We start from the raw sequence: 20641 nt of genomic DNA, 5'->3' as shown, positions 1-20641 counted from the left end.
TGCAGAATAAATTTTTTTTTTCTGGACTCTACCCCTGAAAGCAGAACCCCCTCCTTGCCATTTTTCCTGATTCTGAGGAGAGTGGTAGTGCAGGCATCTATACTCATTAGCATATTAAATTTAAGGCAGAGGGCAGAGTGTGGTTTTTGTGCACATGTGCTCAATTCTGAATTACTGGGTGCGTACGCAGCTTTCCAGCTTAGTGTGTACACCACGTTTCAGTATGAATTCTTAGCAAGGCTTTGTACATGAGGCCTTAGAGCTCCAAAGGCCAGAGGGTTACTCCATTATCACTACAGAGCTACATAATTTGATACAGTTGCTGACAGCATTACCAAGACAGTCTGAGCCCAGGCTGTTCTGGTCTGTGGTTCCCTGATGGTGGAACCAGCTCCTGAAGCCTCTCAGAGCAGGGGCGTCCCTCTCTCTCCTCAGAGAGCTCCTCCTCTCCTCACACCTCCAACACCCTGACATGTCCAACCAGCTCTGACTCTGACTTCACCTGCTCTCCTTCACTTATTAAACAGATGTAGAACTTCTCCTCCGTTCTGAAGCTTCAGTGATGAACCTCGCTGTGAGTCTCTTTGGATAAAAGCGTCTGACAGGTGAGTAAATGTAAATGTGTTTAACTCAGGACCACAGTTATGAACTGACAGTGATTATTTTTAGCCATTTTTATTGTTAAGGTGACTAAAAGTTCTGACACTTCTGCCTCTTGAGACAGAATTTATTCAACAGTGTTACATTTCTGCTGTACTGGGGCTTGAAGTGGGTTTAGCAAACCAGACAGGATCAACCGTTGTGGCTGCAGGTGCTTCAGATGCTTGGGGGTTGTTGTGTAGGATGACTGCTGTCCCATTCTTTAATCACGTTGTTGATCCACTGGTTGTAGTTGGACACCTTGGTGTAGATGCCCACCTTGTCCTCCCTGCCACAGCCCTCGCCCCAGGACACCAGACCGATCAGGAACCAGGTGTCTCGGTACAGAGTGACCATCGGTCCTCCGCTGTCGCCCTCACAGGCGTCCTTTCTCTGTCCGAGGATCCCGGCGCAGAGGACGTTGTCAGAGATGTTGTTGGACATCTGCTGGGTGCAGACGCTGCGGCTGACCAGTGGGATCTTGATGACGTTGAGCGCCGAGCTGTACTGGGTGCTATCCAGGTCGTCTTTGCCCCAGCCGCTCACCACGGTCATGGTGCCGTTGAGGTGGAGCACCCGCTCGGCCATCTCGCGTCCTGGCAGGCAAACGGGGACAATGTACTGGGAGAATGGGGCGGGGGACTCCAGACGCATTAGGGCGATGTCGTTGTCCACCGTCCTGCTGTTGTAGTTTGGGTGTATGAAGTACTTGATGACCTTCAGGATCACCTCGCTGCCTTCATGTCTGAGACGCTCGTAGTCACCTGAAGACACAGATCAAGGGGTTTCCCCAGGGCGAGTCAGCCGAGGTGCTAAGTGCCTGTTTGCTGTCGCCCACCACTGTTTTCACCCCCACATTGCACCACTTCGCTCCAACTGATCACAATAAAGTGAATGTACGATGAGATCTGTCAGCGAGTCACCTGCTGAGCTGAGACCTTTGCTGTGTATTCCCTGAAACTACATGAAGTGTAATAATTACTTCTGAAGTTTAATACCTGCAGGAAACCTGTTCACCTGCTTCCACAGACGTGCACATTTGACACTGTTGAGATTGTGGATGGATTTGTATGAAAATCCTCCGTAGACCTGACCGTCTCATTCTGGTTCGGCCTTCGTGGTCTGCATGTTATGTTTGTATGAGGCACATTGAACAACAGAAACAAACCTTTTGATAATATCAGGGTTTCTTCAGGTTTCACCAAGTTAAATTCAGAATGAAATTCAATACTGCTTTGTGCTTTCAGAGCAGATGATCTTCGATGGAACAGCTTCCTGCTGCTCTGTCCACTCTCGGGACGATCCCACTGTGAGCTCAGAGGTGAAGAAAACATCACTGCCTACAGCATCCGAGAGACTTTTTGTAAATCACATTTCAGACTTTTTGATACCTCTGAACTGAAACTGAATTCAGGTCAGTTTTGGAGACTTGCAGATGTCCTGAGTCCTTTTAGTTTATGGGCGTTCGGTTTGGGCAGAGTGAAAACTCACCAAGTCGTACTCTGAATCTCAGGTTGTTGCTGAGGCAGTGAGCGGCCGTCAGGACCCAGCTCTCATCGATGAGGACGCCCCCGCAGTGAAACTTTCCTCTGGCGTTCAGTAACAGCACCTGTACACAAAAACACTCCGTACAACCTCCTTAAACTTTGATGTGATTCTTTAAAGTCCCTGAAAACTTTTTATATTTATTGTCCTGATGAAATATACAACAACCAAAGTTAACATCCGGGCAGAAACAGTTCCATGGAGTAGCTGTTGCAACTTTAGCAGATTACTACTTCTTATTACTACGAACTGCCTTATCATAAAACAAAGGACAATAAGTAAATAAAGTAGGTAAATTCATTAGTAATTAATATCTCTAGTATAATTTTTTGTTACTAAAAGAATCAGAAATTAAACTTTCTTCAAACCTGTGGTGCTTCCTGATGTTCAATTATTGATACTGTTCACTTGTCTTCAAAGATTTTTTCTTTGTAAATACATTTTTTCATCAGAAAACTAGAGTGCATTTTTTTGGTGGAGTTTGTGTATTAGAAATGAAAACATCAGCAGCTGTTGTTTTAACCGGAGGTCACACAAGCTGTCAGGATACAAAACCAGTAAAGCAGCTGTTTATTCACATTCACAATATCCCGACTCCTGAAGTGTGTGTAGCTGATGGTAGGTGGTCCAGCGCTACAGGACTCTGCTGCAGGAGAGTTTTCACTGTGTTAACAGCTCAGAGAAGCAGCGACAGTAAAGCTCCCGTTACCTGCCAGGGGCTCTCTCCCTTCTTTCCCACCTCCCCTCCCACCATCCACGGCAGCAGACCATCCATCGGTTTGGTGTAGGACGACCTGCCGATCAGCAGCTGACCACAGGACGAGGGACCTGCCGGGAAAATGGAGAACGCAAGGGAGAGAGAGACACAGGAGGACAAGCACATTCTGAGCACATCTGTGTTTCTGTTTCCAACATCACAGCCAAGCATCAATAATCTCTGCAGTTCATGTGGATCAGATTGTCTATAGTCTGACAACTGCCACTGCTTCTATTTCCCTGCAGCCACCTGCTTCTAACTAAAGCTGACCAGACGAAGTGCAGCATCACAACAACCACTGAGCGTTCAGGCCACAGGATGAGAGTCCAACCATCTTACCGTGGAAATAAATATGAGATTTGTAGATGCTTCAATACCAAAGCACTAACGCTCTGCTCCTTCCTGCTGAACACCAGTATCTCATTCCTGTGCACGACTTCAGTAACTGGTGCACATTAAATAAATACTCTGAGAACAGGAATCACTAATTTTAAGTATTTTAATGTTTCATTTCCGTTCTTTTAATTTTAATGTGTTTATGCTATTCTTCTTTATGTTTTACATTTTTATTGCGTTATGTGAAACTCTCTAAATTATCTGTGTGTGAGGTGCACATAGATTATGTGATGTGAGCACAGATAAAAAAAAAAACTGAGTTGAAACTGAGGAAAATGGTTTCAACATTCAGATGAGTAAACGGTGCTTATTCATCCGTGGAGATAAAAGGATGTGATTAAGAAAAAGAAGAAATAAATCTCTCCTGATGTCTACAGAGCTGGTAGATAAACCAAATGTCATTTCTTTCCTCACCTTTTGGGAGACACTTCCTGGAGTTGTCGTGAAGTTTGTATCCGTCCACACAGCTGCAGCTCCTCGTCAGACCGTCCTCGCTCTCCGTACAGTCGTGGTCACAGCCGCCGTTGTCCACAGAGCAGTTAGTGGCTGTTTGAACTGAAGGTGACAGAGTTTTACCTCAACTTGGATCAGCTGCTTCTCTGTTTCATGTCACAACATTAAAATATCACATGTTGATCATCTGAAGACGTCACCTTCAGCTCAGGATTATTTTAGCTGACATTCTCTCTATTTTAATAAAAGTTATGGTCAAAACCATTAAATCCATAAATCAAGAAAAATAATCAGCAGATTAATTAATGATGAAAATAATTTTTTGTTCCAGACCCTTTGGGATTTTTATAACAAGTGCATAAAGATTTCATCAGAATCTCTTTTAAAGATTGAATTGATTTTTATTCCTTTTCTTTTGGATTTGTATTTATTTTTATTCTGCTTCTTGATTTCACTGACTTTATTCTATTTTGTAATTCTACTGTGGCTTTTCACTTATTTTTGACAAATATAAATAAAGGATAATATTTGAAACTTGTTTTCTTTTGTTATGTTCATCATAAAAATGTGAGAACTATGCTGAAGTTGAACAAGTCTGTCTTATGTTGGTTTTTTTCCATGTTACACTGAACACCAAAAACACCAGAACACAACACTGTGCATTAGCAGCATCATCTGGTATTTACTGTTTTAAAAGTTACTTAATGACAAAGTTCTGTTTTTTACATTAAGATGACAAACACCAGGAATCTCCTAAAAACTGTTTTAACGAGCTTCGATAATGAGTTTCTGTCTCTTTCCTTTTATTTAGAAATTAATCGGTAGAACATTACAGGGATTTGTTCGAGGTGTTTTAACCAGAAACTATACAATTAGGACTTTAAACCTGAATACATTTGTGCTCTTGTTGAACTGGATCATTTACAGGTTTAAGCAGTAAGTTGTTTCTGTGATGGCAGGTAGAACCTGGACAATCACATACATCAGTGAACGTCTGTTTTTTCAGTCCTTTAGAAAAAAAACAACTTGTGTTTCTATGATGGAGGAAGGAAACAGACAACCAACACACACACACACACACACAGACTCACGCTGGTCACAGTATCTGCCCTCATATCCTCTGTCACAGCGGCAGGCGTAGGCTTGGTACAGATCCACACAGGTTCCATTAACACACATGTTGGAGTTGCACTGGTTCCCATCTGAGACACATACAGAACAACATGAAATACGTTTCCCATGATGCTCTGCAGGTGCGTTAAAGAGACAAACTATCCACTAGTGACACTTACATCAGAATAAAATTCAGTCTTTACACTTCAACCAGACACTTCTGTATCTGGTTTCACTTGGTAACAAACTGCTTCAAAAAACACAACAAAAACAGCTGACTGTCAGCTGTTTATCTGTGTGACTACAGTTAGCACCAGGGCTAACCTCATAGGAGTAATTTGTTTTTTCTTGTTCCTCTCATCCTGCTGACTTTGTGTAAATGCAGCATTCCCTCTAAAAACATGTACAGAAGCAAACTACAAGTTCTTAATTCATGAGGACATTTTCTGTTCCATGAATAACCTGTGATTAAAGACAGTTAGAGATGGGGGCCTTGTTAATAGTTATATTTCCACCCAGATGTTTTACTTCCATCCAGCTGTTAAGACAGCTGTGAGTCAAAGAAAGTGTAGCCTGTGAATATTCTCATTTGTCCAGGTCATAGTATCTCAAAGGAGTTTTAAACCGAAAGCAACTGGACTTGGTTATTTGTCTAGGAAGACGTTTCACCTCTCATCCAAGAGGCTTCATCAGAGAAAGCCCACTCCTTTGAGTGGGAGGAGTGAGCTTTCTCCTTGAGATGAATCCTCTCAAGGAGAAAGGACAGATACCACCTATCTCCAATTTACAATGCTGCCCTTTCATCCCTTCCCAGGAGATTCAACAATTTAACCTCTAAGAGAAACAACTGTTCACAAGAAGCATGTGACTCCAACCACTGTCGTTATAACACAATAGGGCTCTAACGAAGTGGAAACCAACTCTCCACCAAGACAGTCACTGTAACGACTGTCGTTGGCACATGGAGCACAAAGGGAACCAGTGACATCATCAGCCTTGTGAAAGCCCCTCCCAGAGGTTAAATACCTGGGTCTCCACACCAGATAGTTGGTCCAGTCCCAGCCTGGTCAGGTGCGAGAAAGAACTGATGAAGCCTCTTGGATGAGAGGTGAAACGTCTTCCTAGACAAATAACCAAGTCCAGTTGCTTTTGATTTAAAACTCCACAAAGAAAGTGTAATTTTTCAATATTACATTGTGCCGGTGACACTTACATGTTTTCCATCTTTTTATTTGCATCACTTTAATAGTTTCCTGTGTCCACACATTGATTCAGACAGACAACTGTGAGAGAGGGCAGGACACTGATGCTGGTGAAACAGGTCCTGCAGTGTCAGCCTGGGCTGGAAACATCTGTTTGCATCAGCCTTTACAACTGATCTTCTCTTTACTGACGTGGAAACTTTTACACCAACATGAAAACACTGAGACAGCCTCTTTTGATGCTAAACCATGTTAAACCAGGTGGATGGAAACAGACTTGATCAATGTTTATTTTACAGTAGATGCTTCAGTGTTTCGTAGGAAGAGGCTTTTCTTACCTGTGTACACTGTCCAGAACTCCAGCTGCAAACACAGAACAACAAGTCAGTGGTGAAGCCGGTAAACTTCACTTCATTACTGATGAGAAGAACAGGAAGTCACGACGTCAGACTGGGACCTGCTGATGCTGTGACGCTGTAACAGTTTACAACAAGCCTGAAACTAAATGTCAGTGCTGGTGAAATGCTGGTGATTGGGCTCAGATCCTCTCTTCTGATTGGCTGACTGACCTGTTGTCACTAGAGCTCCAGAGAGAAGCCTGAGAGAGGAGATGTAAAACTACACTGAAATGGTTTTTGGTTCTTAAAACCACAAATATATCTTCTGATGGAGATCAACACTTCAGATAAAACACAGAAGAAGAGTAAAAAATATGGAGCTTTAAAAACTTTTTTTTCTATTGATGCATTTGAGAAAAGGTTACAGAACGATCCCTGCTCAAACAGCAGTTTTACAGTCTCCAAGTTGAACATACAAAACTGAAAGAAGTTGCAAGAACATCCAGATAAAAGGAAAAAGGTCAAGAATAACAAAATGAATGAAGAACATGTATTAAACGTTTCAGTTAATGAGACACTGGTGAAGGTCAAGCAAGTCTTACTGTGGCTTCCCTGACTTCGAAAATCTCTCTGGCTTCCTCAAAGTCGCACTTTTCCTCCACACATTCGCGCTCCATGGAGGCGGGTTTCAGCTCCTCCAGGAAGGAGTTCGCCCGACGGGACCGGAGCAGCATGTGAGCCTCCGGAGGGTCTGAGAACACTGGAGAAGACAGAGGATGACAGAAGACGTGTTGCATCATAACGTTCATCAGCTCATCCAAATAAGAAAACGATGCACAGTATTCTTCTCTCCATGCCGACAGTTTTTATTTGATGGTCCAGGTTGTGAGATTTCTGTCACTTACATTTCTGCCTTTACCTCAGGACAGTGAGGGTGAACAGAATCTAATTACTGCTGTTGAAAATGGACATTTCTAAATTTGCACAGCAGCATCTTTTCAGCTCCAGTGTGCTGAGGCACAAACAAATAAAACCCCAACTACTGATAACACAAGAGGAAAGTGATAAAATGTTGTGTTTGTTTTTTCAGATGAACTTGCCCTTTAACTTAAATAAATCCTTGTCACAGGAATAAACAGTTTGCTGGTTGAATAAACTGGTAGACTGGTTACGGTTTCTTTGTGAAAATATAAATATGGAAATATGGAGGTGTGGAAGAACTCTACTGGACATTTCCATTTTACTTTTACCATCTACGGCAGGATAGAAAACCTTGCACACACGCTGCAACGAGAAATGTGAATAAATATCAGTCCAAACAGGTCGTGCACGGTGGGTCCGTGCACACCCACCTGAGACAGTGAGCACTGAAGCCGACCACAGAGCGACGACCACGGACATGCAGAGCACGAGGCGGGACATGATGTCAGCCGACCCTGCAGCCAATGAGATGAGACAGACGTGAGACATCTTCTTATCTCCTCAGCGTTTATATTTACCCAGTGTCTCCAGTGAAGAAGTGACAGTAATACAAACATTAATATTCATATTCCTCAACCGAGGCTCATGACTTACCAAGTGAAAGCAGGTTAGGAAGAGGAATTCTGGAGGAGCTGGAGACGAGACAAAAACACAATCACAACCACATCATCTGCATATTTTTCTTCTCACTGCTTTAAATGTTTCAAATAACTACTGTGCAGCCTCAGTCAAACATTTCGACAGTATTGATCATTTTCAGCTGAAACTGCAGAGGCCCCCGAACTGACACACAGCAGGAGACAGACCCTGTTTGAACCGCTATGACCTTTGACCCCTGTGAGCTGAACAACAGGGGTCTCAGAGCCCACAGCGTGGGGCCGAGACAACGACGAGTCCTAACACCATGAAACTAAGACACAGAACAAAAAATGGGATCTCGGAGACGGACGAGTGTGTTTGTACTTACGCGTGAAGAATCGAAGCTGAGGACAGAGATGACAGTTCGCTCGGTTTCTGCTGTTAATAACTAACTACCAGTGTTTACTGAGAGTCCACAGTCTGAGGCTGGACACTGTCTGCCCACACTGTCAACACACACACACACACACACACGCGAACACAACGTCCACCCACTCACCTCTGCAACAGATCAGAGCCCAAATGCAGCTGTTGTCGTTACATTTTGTGTCTAACTGCTGTGACTTCAGATGCTGGAACTGCTCTTTCACAGCAGACGTGAGGCGGATATGGCATCGACAGAGTCTCTGTCCTCAAAGCAGAAACTGCATCGATTTAGAGATTATTCAACTCAAGTTAGTTTTATTTACACCTTCCAATAAATCTGCCACTAAGGCTTTCAACACCACCCTCTGTCCTGAGAGCCTGGATGCAGCCACAGAGGAGGGATCCCTCTTCCAGACGAGACATGCAGTGGATATCCTGTGACCACAACAGACCAAAATAACAAATTTATCATGTGGAAAATCAGGATATACAAAAAATAAATTCTCTAAGTTAGTCTCCTGCTTTCTGTTAATTGTTCAGTTACATGTAAAAGACAAAATCATTTGAGTATTTTATCTAAAATCTGACAATATTACAGTATGTATTTTTCTTTTTTGCCTTTAATGTGTTTAATTTAATTTTAATGTCACGTCTGTGAACGTCCAGAGATCGAGCAGGTACAGGTGTGAAACCCGGGCCGGCCTCCAGGGTGTCGCTGAGCACCTCCAGCTGTGGAAACCAGGACACTTATTAAGGTTAACTATTCATCTCATTGTCTCCTTTTGTGCCTCGGCCTTGTTCCCTCGGCTCCCTTTACCTTTGTGTCCTCAGCTGTTCTGATTTTTCAGAATAAAAGCTGGCCTGTGGACATAAAGGAGCTGTCTCTGGTTCCATGGGCGAGACTGTGCTGGAGTGACTCACAGCGATCTGGAAGGTGGCGGGGGAGGGCGCGGTCTTCCCAAGCATGACCTTCTTGTGATGGTGAGCTGGTCTGAGAACTGGCCCGCCGCCTGCTGCTTCGTGTTCAGACCGGTTTGCTGTTTGTCCCCTTTACTTCCATGAACTTTTTTCTATAGATGGGATTTGATCAGTTTGACGGACACAGATGTGAATATAGACTTTTTTTAAAATGAGATCAGCACCACTTTAGGACTACAGCTGGGGATTATTTTTATTAAATATTCATTAAAAAAAATTAAAAAAATACAACCTATACCATCATCTATAAAAAGCTTCTCAGAGTCCAAGGTGACATCTTCAAATGCCTTGATTGTCTGACTGATAGTCCAAAATCCAAAGAGCTTAAATTTACTGTGATATAAAAGTTTGACAATTAATTGATTGGCAAATTGGTCATATATACTGTTAATGTAAAAACTGAATCAGGGGACTTTTAAGTTGTATGTCAATGTGTGGTTTTACAGGGAGTTACTTCTTGGACTATTCCTTGGCCAGATATAGTGACTTCCCCGAGTTAGAACTGAACTCATAAACTGTTTTGTCCACTTCTAATTTCCCAGAAGATGAGCTCATCATCAGCCTCAGCAGCAGCAGAGTCGTCTCATTCGTTTACAGTCAGAGCTTCTAATCGCACAGTGACAAAGACAGAAGCAGAGAAGAGAGGAGGAGACGGAGGCGAGGAGAGGAAATACTTCAGTAGCAGTGCTGTCTGGACTCAGGGCTCTACTGAAGTTATAGTACTGGAGAGTCAGATATTTGAGTGACCATGTGTCAGAGTGTAAACCTTATGTTTGACAGGATCAGGGGGATGAGTATCAATTTACACTGTTTTGTCAGAGTTTAAGTCAACAAGTGTTGTCCTGTGTGCGCTTGTTTTTATAATCCCGTGAGGTGTTATTACTGAGTCAACTGTCCTCTGTTGAATGTGCTAGAAAATAAAAGTAGGCTGCTCATTGTGAGGGATTAGATTACTGTATTGTTGAGCAGCTTCTTGAACCAACTGAGCTGCTTGTTTAAAGAATGAAAAGTACACACACACAAAGAAGAAAATCCCTCCCTCGCCAAGTCATCTCTGTCCACTGTGGAGCCCGACATAATTTTGTTTCCTGTTATTTTGACTTGTTCCAAACAGCGTTGGAGGTCGGTGTCACCAACAAATAAAACCTGAAAATTCTTCAAACATGCCTTCTCTTGTGTTATTGATAATGTTTGATTTTGAATAGTTAAAATGGTTAAATCTAGATTATCCTCAGGCTCAGCCTTTACTGAACATCATGGATTCATTGACAGTCATTGACAGACTTTTGTGGACCTCAGAGGACCAGGGACCACTTTGTGGAAGCTACTGGGAATCCAAATGAGTAATAAACAAATAAAGTCTTGCATATGGATTAATATCTGATATGCTGCTATTTTGTCCATTTTTGTAAATATCCATTTGTACATATTATATCATTATTTATTATCTTTTTAAGTATTTGTTACTGACATTTTGCAGTTTTTCTTTCTTGTTCTGTTCACTTTGCTGCAGTGACACTGCAAATTTACCCACGGTAGGACTAATAAAGGATTTCTATTTCTATTTCTATAATCCACCACTGAAAACATCCCCCTACTTCCTCACAAAAACTACAATGAGCAGCCATTTTAGGAAATTACTGCACCTTTCATTTAAAGTGAAACTATATATTTGCAATGTTTTTGGGATTTGTTGATGTTAAGAAAAATAAAAGATCTCAAGATGCATGCCAAAACAAATGATGAACTGTATCAAGCAGAGTGTTTTAGAGGAACTGTGAATGAAGAAGAGCTGTGGAGAAATTAAAGAGAGAATCGTGTTTTATGAAAGGAGGGGAGAAAAAGGAGGGTGTAGAAAGATGGAGAGATAAACAGAGAGGCGTCTCTTCTTTCTGCTCTGAATATATTTTTGCTGTTTCATGGTGAGGAAGGTCACATCACAGGCAGAAAGTCCATTTCTTCCTCAGCACGACAATGAGGATGCACCTCCCCTCCCCCTCCCCCCTGGTCCTCAGCCTTTGTCTGCTGGCCTGGCAGGTGAGACGGACCCTGAAAAAAGTTTTGTTTTGGGTGAGGCTTATAAATGGATCAAAGCCTCCTCTATCCTGCTCAGCTTCCCACAAATCCTTCTGGAGATGATGCTGTGCAACTCGGACGGAGCGGTGAGTTTTACCTAAAGCCCCTCAGAGGAATTTGTTTGGTCTGGCAGCAGTCTTGGTCAGCTGGAATATGATCTAGTTTAGTTTTTTAAATCCAGGTTCAACCAGTTGCTTGAGCAATTTCTGCAAAAGTAAAATCAGTCAAACAAGTCAACAAAATGTTTCAGAAAGATAATTATTTCATAAAACATTACACTCAGCATGCAAAGATTATCAAGTGAACCTAGACTGGGACTGTAGCTGTGTTTTTCTCATGGTTTCGAGCAGTGGTTCCTGACCTGGGGCTGGGGCTCACTGGTCGGCTGAGAATATATTGCAAGTCGGCCAACAAATATTTTGCAAAGCTGTAAAATTTAGGTGAAAAGATGTAAAAAAAAATTAAGATTTTTTTATTCTTTTTTCCTTTAAATTATCTTTCCAAACATTTCAAATGTTTCAAAACTCCTTCATTTCCTTTTCATTTCTGACTGATGGTCACCTCCTATCTGCCGGTCTGACCACTTTGCTGCCAGACCACCTGTATACTTGTTTGCTATCTCAGTCTGATTGTGTGCTAAAAGACTACATCCATGGCAAACACTGGATTATCAAAATGGATAGCTATCATAGACAGTTAGCAACAGGCAGGATTAACCTTACCACATCATTAAGTAGTCTGTGGCAACAGCTGAAATTACACTGAAATTAGCAACAGGGAGAAAAAAAATCACCTCTCGTTGAGAGAGATTTGATTTGTATGGACATTGCAGTGACTTGGGTTTCTGACAGTTAAAACAGCTCCAGTAGCATTATCTATTCCTTCATTGCATTGATTTGCATGTAGCCAGCAAAACAAAGAGGGATTTCAATCAGACTTACGATTTGGTGTATAATGTAAATGGAAGTGTATTAAATCTCCTCTGGTTTTTACTTGGTTATGAGATGCATGAAATGGAGTGGCACACAGCAGCTCGTCAGGTGAGATAGTTTAACCCACTGGTCATCCAAAATACATTTCCAGAGATGAATGAAATGACAACTTGATTCTGAAGAACTTCTGAGGAAAACTAATTTCTGTTAGAAGAAGTTAAAGTAATTCCACTTAAGTAAAAAAAAAACAAAACAAAACTTAACAAAAAAACCCACGCACTTCATGGAAATATATGCACAAACTGATAGACACAGCTATTTCCAGTGTAATTATCTTACCTCCTTCCTCTGGACTCCCACCATCCTCTTCTTCCTCCAGATGTTGTTGAGGCTGCTGGGACTCCTCATCCTGTCGTCCCTCTGCTCAGCCATGCTGCGACGAAACCCAGCCGAAATGGAGTCCAGTGAAAATGATGGCTCCACCTCGGACCCCAACACCTACCACTGGCTCGGCTTAGATGAGAGGAGGTCTGATGAGTCATCGGAGGTATTGTCTCACTGGTCACCCGACTCTCGCAGCGGCCCCCTGCCGATGCCACCCCCACAACCATGGCCACCCAGCAGCAACATGACCGGTGACCTCGACAAGCTCCGGATGCTGAAGTCCACTGACCCAATGACAGCCCTTGTGCCTGATACATCGATCTGCGATATGCTGCTGAACGCCCCGATACCACCGCCTATCGACCAGATTCCATTTTTCTGCATCTGTTCGCACTGTAAAGGCACTGTGGGACCCAAAGGAGACCGTGGAGACCGTGGTCCTCCAGGCATGTAGACCAATTTAAATCACCAGTTTAAAAGGTAAAAAAAACCAAAAAAGTGACCAGACTATAATCTTTGAACAGGTGAACCTGGGAGTCCTGGGAGCAGAGGAATGATGGGGTTCAAAGGTCGAGCAGGATTCACAGGTCCTCAGGGGATGAAGGGTGAGTTACACATCGCTGCACTGGCTATGACAACAAACATAACAAAACTTCAGTTTAGCTCAACACTGGACCCACCTCTGTTGATGCAGAGGGTCCACTGGGGGGGTGGACAAAGGGCATGACACTTAATGTCCAATCCTGTGGAAATTAAAATCATGAACACCCTACAATTCAAAAGTGACAACACAGAACACAGAGAGGTGCAGGATGTATTTAGCTTAGCTAGCACAAACCCTGGAAGCAGGGGGAAACCTCTAGCCCAGCGCCATTAATACAGAATAAAAGAGTGTAGGAAAGAGAAATGAAAATGGTTGCCGTCTCTGTGTCTGCTTTCAGCCCATTCATCTCCATGTAACTTGTCTTCTTGACCCCGTTCCAACAAGGTTGTTCAAAGAGGTTTTTCCTTTACTTGACACCTCTATATTAAGTCTGATTAACTTATCTTTATCAACTGGTTATGTACCGCAGGTTTTTAAAGTTGCAGTAATTAAACCTCTACTTAAAAAGCCTACTCTTGATCCTCATGTTTTAGCCAATTATAGACCTATATCCAACCTCCCCTTTATTTCCAAAATCCTTGAGAAGGTCGTTGCAAACCAGTTATGTGATTATTTGCACAGGAATGGTTTGTTTGAAGATTTTCAGTCAGGTTTTAGAGTCCATCATAGCACAGAAACTGCTCTGGTTAAGGTTACCAATGATCTCCTCATAGCCTCAGACAATGGACTTGTCTCTGTACTTGTCCTACTAGATCTTAGTGCCGCATTTGACACCATCGATCATAAGATTTTATTACAGAGACTAGAACATATGGTCGGCATCAAAGGAACCGCACTAAGCTGGTTTAAGTCATATCTGTCAGATAGACTCCAGTTTGTTCATGTTAATAATGACTCCTCTATCAACACTAAAGTCAGTCATGGAGTTCCACAAGGTTCTGTGCTAGGACCAATGCTCTTCAGTCTATATATGCTTCCTCTGGGAAACATTATTAGGAGGCACCAGATGAATTTTCATTGTTACGCAGATGACACCCAGCTGTACTTATCCATGAAGCCAGGTGAGACTAACCAGGTAGCCAAGCTTCAGGTGTGTCTTAAGGACATAAAAATCTGGATGACCAGTAATTTCTTACTCTTAAATTCAGACAAAACTGAAGTTATTGTAATTGGCCCAAAACACCTCAGAGATACACTATGTGATAATATACTGACTCTGGATGACATCACCTTGGCCTCCAGTGCTACAGTCAGAAACCTTGGTGTCATTTTTGACCAGGACTTGTCACATATAAAGCAAGTCTCTAGGACAGCCTTCTTCCACCTGCGCAATATTGCTAAAATCAGACCCATTCTGTGTCTAAAGGATGCTGAAAAACTAGTTCATGCATTTGTTACCTCAAGACTGGACTACTGTAACTCTTTATTGTCAGGATGTCCCAAAAATTCAGTAAAAAGCCTCCAATTGATCCAGAATGCGGCAGCACGAGTACTGACAGGAACTAGGAAACGAGATCACATCTCTCCTGTGTTAGCCTCTCTGCATTGGCTCCCTGTAAAATCCAGAATCGAATTTAAAATCCTCCTCCTCACCTACAAAGCCATTCATGGTCAGGCACCATCGTACCTTGGAGAGCTTATAGTTCCCTATTTTCCCAATAGGACACTTCGCTCTCTAAATGCAGGTCAACTTGTGGTTCCCAGAGTTTGTAAGAGTAGAATGGGGGGCAGAGCCTTCAGCTATCAGGCTCCTCTCCTGTGGAACCAGCTCCCAGTGTGGGTTCGGGAGGCAGACACCCTCTCTACCTTTAAGATCAGGCTTAAAACTGTCTTGTTTAGTAAAGCTTATAGTTAGGGCTGGCTCGGGTATGTCCTGACCCATCCCTTAGTTATGCTGCTATAGAGCTAGACTGCTGGGGGATTCCCATGATTCACTGGGCGCTCTCTCCCTATTTCTGTCTCTCTCCCCCTCTCTCTCTCGATGACCTCATGCCATTAACTTTGTTTCCTTTTCTCTCCCGTAGTTTGTGCTTCTCCTCTCTCTCCCTCTCTCTGTCCTCATTCTGCAGGTCTCTCTGCCTCTGGAGCAGCAGGATCCAGATCCACCACTACTCATCTTTACTATTAACCACTGTTACCTGTCATCATTATTATTGATAACACCATTACCTACACAGCTGTTCCTGGTCTCTCTCTCTCTCTCTCTCTCTTCTCTCCTCTCTCCTCCCCCTCCCCCTCTTTCTATCTTCTCCTAAACCCAACCGGTCGAGGCAGACGGCCGCCCACCCTGAGCCCGGTTCTGTTGGAGGTTTCTTCCTGTTAAAAGGGAGTTTTTCCTCCCCCCTGTCGCCAAGCGCTTGCTCGTTGTGGGAACTGTTGGGTTTTTCTCTGTAACAAAGTAAGGTCTTGACCTTACCCTGTAAAGTGCCTTGAGATAATGTATATTATGATTTGGCGCTATACAAATAAAATTGAATTGAATTGAATTGAATTGTCTGGTTGATGATACACTTGATGATACCGTCAGATAGCACCAAACAAAGAAAAAGAAAAATTCAAATCCTCCATACTGTGGCTTTAAATTGGACCATAGAGAATGCAAAGCCTGCTGTGCGTGCTTTAATGCTCCCAACCTACCTTTTGCTTTGCTTCTGTACATTTGTTAACATCACCCTTCCTGGGGACTTTTCAAACTTCAAGCACCAACCTAGTCTCAGTTTTTAATCTCGTTTTGCTGCCAGTGGAGAGATCTCCAAATGTATCATCAAATCAAATCAGTGGACTTCACTGCTAAATTGTTTTGGCCATTCTTTTAAAGAAACAATTTATTGTGTCTTAATGCAGTACACCTCTTCCTTTTTGTAATTTTTGTATTTATCTGTTGTTACAGGTCAGAAGGGAGATCTGGGAGAGAAAGGGCAGATCGGCCCTGTGGGTTTCACTGGGACAAAGGGCGAGCGAGGCCTAAAAGGTCTGCTGAGATCTTTATGTTTTGATGAGCCATCCATCTCCTCCAAAACTGCAACAAATCATCACTGCAAAAATAAAAATGTTTCCTAATTTGACACCAGTATGGTTAAGGTTTGGTTAGGCTGGAGAGCAAAAATCACTACACTTACTATGACTGCTTGTTGGGGGTGAACATGGGGGTTGGGGGTGAAACCAACTCAAGCAGTCACACCAAAAGATATTCTAAGCATAGAGGCAGATGCAGTCTGGACAGATGCTCATGATTTACAGCCTCCATAATTCTCCACACATTAACTGAAGAAAAATGTGGGGATCCTTGCAAAGAAAGACAGAAACACGACACTGAAATTAAGGAGAAAATCAACAGGTTAACTCCTTAAGTTTCAGGAATTTTATGTCCATAAAACATACCAAAATTCATTCAACAACTGTACTGTAAATACATAACTCAAACTACTGTAAGTACACAACTCAAAATATATAGCATAGGTCTAGTCAGTTTTAGACATTTTAATGTGGAAAAGTTATATAACTTTAAACCATTTAATTCAAAGAAAGACTAAAGTGTTGCTGAGCTGATTTATACTCCTATGTCAATCAGTGTTATAGACTAAAAACTATGACAATGCCTCATTTCTCTCAGAAGTCTTATGAGCAATATATATATATATATATATATATATATATATATATATATATATATATATTGCTCTATAATTCGACCTGTCACCAAAAGCTGTCAGGTGGCACAGATACACACATTGATACTCATCAGAAAAGTTCAGCTATACTCCACACTATACTATACTATACTATACTATCCTATACTATATGCTATACTCCTTGAAGCCTCGACATATCACGCGACACCACTTCCAATAATGCTGAAACTTTGATGTCACAAAAATGAAACACATCACTGCAATACCATTCACTTTAGCCCTGTGGTAAGCTTATGGCATCGTCGGTGACCTTGTGAAAATGGTGGCAGCCAGTTGCATTTGAAGAAGAGACATGGCTGGTCCCCATGTTGGGATCACCACATGGAAAGGGTTAAGATGCTAAGGGGTTTCACATATTACCATCTGACTTGATGCTAAAATGTAATGCAAATACTCTTGATGTGTGTGTGTGTGTGTGTTTCCAGGGGAGAAAGGGGACAGAGGATTGATGGGGCCCCCAGGTGAACTTGGCCCCCAGGGAGAAACCGGCACATGCCCTGCCTCCTGTGAGAGTATCCAGGGTCCACCAGGTATACAAGGCCCCTCTGGACCAGCTGGAGCCCGTGGCTTGCCTGGGGTAGAGGGAACTATGGGACCTAAAGGTGTGAAAGGGGATAAAGGTGAGCTGGGTACACCTGGTGTCCCTGGGATGAATGGCGAGAAGGGTGATCAAGGTGAGCAGGGGGTATGTGAGTGCACTGATGGGATGGACGGAACTGATGGGAGACCAGGAGAAAAGGGGGCTAAAGGGGACAAAGGCGACACTGGTGCCCAAGGTGTACAGGGCTCCACTGGGCCAAAAGGTGACATGGGCATCATGGGTCTCATCGGTCCACCTGGTCCCTGCTCCCCAGCCATCCAATCAGCATTCTCCGCATGTGTCAATGAGTCATTTCCTATTCAAGACTGGCCCATTCCTTTCCCACATGTCCTTACCAACCAGCAAGGCCACTTTAACCCACTCACAGGGATCTACACAGCCCCAGTCAACGGCACCTATGTTTTCTCCTTCAACCTGGCAGTCGCCTTCCGGACTCTTAAGGTGGGCCTGTTCCTCAACCTCTACCCTCTAGTCAGAACAACAGAAGGAACTGATCAAGCCACAGCCAGCCAGACTATCGTCCTCCACCTCACCACAGGAGACCAGGTGTGGCTGCAGGTGAAGAACGCTGTCACCAATGGCATTTACACCGACAGTGAGAGCAGCAGCACGTTCTCTGGGTATCTGCTGTACCCTGACTCCTGTGAAATTCCCTTGGGCCGACATCACCTGTCTCTGAGGTTCTATAAGGACGGAGACTTTGGCTGGGATGGTCCTCAAGGCACCAACACCTCTCCACCATAGCAGGCTACAATCAGTCAGTCAGTCAGTCAGTCACAAAGTTATAGATGAAACATCCACATGCATCCAATCAAACATTCTGTGTATTTATAACTGCAACTTTTAAAGGAGTGGTATTCAAGTAAGCTGAATTGTCCATATTTCAGATGGAGATGAAGTTAGTGTGGCAAAAGAACAAATACAAAAAAAAAATAATAATAATAAAGCAAAAACAACCAAACAAAAAAGCCATGCTAGTGACCTGACTCAGTGTAAGTCTGTTTATGGGCTCTCTACTTTGGTCCAGACTAAAATATCAACAAATATTTCATTGACATTTGCGGGTTTTGGTGAAATAACTTTTTTACATTTTGGTGATCCTGGTGACTTTTCATCAGGTGAATCTTTTAATTGTCCAATATTTTCATGTTTAGTGCTAATTATCAAATGTGATGCTGCTGCTGAAGAGCCTGATGTACTTAAGTTCTGGAAACCAAACAACGTGGAGAATCTACAAGAAAAAATACATATGGTACAGTAAATGAGCAGGAAAATACCCCCCTTTAAATGCGGAGATAAATTCACAATCATGATTAAACACTCCTTGAAATACAAAAATGCATATAGACTTACATGTGCCAGCTTGACATCTGCATTTGATCATGCACTTACTATAATAAATGTTTAGATTGCTGAGCTGGCCGGAGACTTTTTCAGTCAGATGTAGAGGTTCAGACCTGCTCTATCAGAGTAATAGAGCATCCTCAGAGTACATTTATTTTTATCCATAAGCTCAGCCTGCTGCAGCTTAGTTTTAGAGCCTTATATTATTTTGCCTTCTCAAATGTTGATGATTCATAAAAAAAATATTAAACTGCAACCAAAGCGGCTGCTTCTATCACGAGTCCTGACATTTTGTTTTAGTTATTTTATTTCAGACGAAAGCGACAGTGTCTGACGTAGAGTTTGAACGTCCAGTATTCGTACAGGAACGGAAAAGAGACACCTGACACATAAACATTCACTTTCTGCCGTTTGCTTAGTGGATGGATGGATGATCAGGCAACATATGAATCTTCAGTTTTTTTTCACATCTTGTGTTGGTGTAACTTTGACTAATACATGTTTAAATAAGATCTGCTAGAAACTGTTTTCCCCCCAAAGGGCAGAGGAAATATAATCAAAAATGATTTGGAAGATTTGCACTGCTTAAAGGCTGTTTCCAGCAGATCAGTTATCTCCATCTGGCAAGTGCAATGTTTTGTTAACATCCTAGGTGGCCAGAATGGCACACCTAGTTGCCAATCTCACGCCAGACTTGTAATGAATGACACTGTAAGTTGGTCTGATGTAAATATGTGAATCAGCATCCTGCATTAGAGTAAAATGAGGTGTGTTGTGAGGATGGATGCTGTGAAGGAAACGAGACGTGGAGCAACAAAGGCACAGAGACGTGTACAGGTAGGGCTGTTCAGAGAATGATGGACAAAGCAGTGATAGGTTGTTAACAAGGTTTAACTAATGACCAAACTCTCCTAAAATTAGTTAAAAGTGTCTTAAGGTTCACAAACAACAAAACTGCTGTTTAAAAATCTCCATATTAATCAGTTATCCAGTTTAAATGAATTAAAAAAAAATCTCAATCTCTTTTAAATCTAATTATTTCATCTATATTGTTTTAAATCTGAGGAAAATTGAAGAAAGAATCTGAGGTCACATGATTTGGTATTTTGAGTTTATGAAGCATTTCATATGACATACTATCTAACACACAAAAATAAAAGTGATGAATTTGCATAACAACCAATGACTAAACTCTTTGTGGTATATTAAAAACATGTTAAAAAGGAAGCTGTGATCTTGAATGCTACAGGACACCTTCAGGTGATTCTGGCCATGTGACTGGACAATATACATGGTGATGGAGAGTCTGATGAAAAGTGGCATAACAGGAATGAAACACTGTCATGTCATTAAGTGTTACATGAACAAGAAGTTGTGTATCACATCTGTTCATGCCTCAGTTGGCTGTGATATGTACATTGTGTTTTTTGTCTGAAATTAAAAATCAACTTTCTTCTGAAGCTTCAGTTTGTTTATTCAGGGGTTTTAATTTTTTTTTTTTTAATCTGAACATACACTCTGGGCCCCTGACTGAGTTTTAGGTCTAAAGGTGATAAAAAGTTGTGTTTTTAGAAAATAGGTACCAACAGGCTGAGAGACAG

At 42.3% G+C, this 20641-nt stretch overlaps 2 protein-coding genes across 3 annotated transcripts; one reads left to right on the top strand and one right to left on the bottom strand.

Annotated features, from left to right (window-relative positions):
• Positions 1–659: 659 nt before the first annotated feature.
• Positions 660–8506, bottom strand: proca (protein C (inactivator of coagulation factors Va and VIIIa), a). Its single transcript, XM_071492819.1, has 10 exons — positions 8392–8506; positions 8019–8056; positions 7796–7879; positions 7046–7203; positions 6444–6468; positions 4882–4992; positions 3752–3892; positions 2894–3012; positions 2131–2248; positions 660–1403 (listed from the first exon to the last, which is right to left on the bottom strand). Exons 3-10 carry the CDS (start codon positions 7863–7865, stop codon positions 817–819), a joined length of 1329 nt encoding a protein of 442 aa, XP_071348920.1. The 5' UTR covers positions 7866–7879; positions 8019–8056; positions 8392–8506; the 3' UTR covers positions 660–816.
• Positions 8507–11422: 2916 nt separating this feature from the next.
• Positions 11423–20500, top strand: LOC139629146 (inner ear-specific collagen-like). Of its 2 annotated transcripts, XR_011692913.1 has the most exons (6): positions 11423–11569; positions 12795–13245; positions 13324–13404; positions 16294–16374; positions 17521–19649; positions 19701–20500. XR_011692913.1 is itself a non-coding variant. In XM_071491578.1 (5 exons), the coding sequence occupies exons 1-5, from the start codon at positions 11543–11545 to the stop codon at positions 18438–18440; spliced, it is 1560 nt and encodes a 519-aa protein (XP_071347679.1). In that variant the 5' UTR covers positions 11423–11542; the 3' UTR covers positions 18441–20500. The 2 variants fall into 2 exon arrangements, 1 of the variants encoding a protein (XP_071347679.1); XM_071491578.1 differs by having other exon boundaries at positions 17521–20500.
• Positions 20501–20641: the final 141 nt, after the last annotated feature.

The sequence above is a fragment of the Trachinotus anak genome, unplaced genomic scaffold, assembly GCF_046630095.1.
Source record: "Trachinotus anak isolate AG129_WGS33_773 ecotype Australia unplaced genomic scaffold, CSIRO_AGI_Tana_v1 ptg000012l, whole genome shotgun sequence".
NCBI lineage: Eukaryota > Metazoa > Chordata > Actinopteri > Carangiformes > Carangidae > Trachinotus > Trachinotus anak.
Note: the sequence above shows the minus strand (reverse complement) of the source record. Positions and strands in the feature narration are given on the sequence as shown.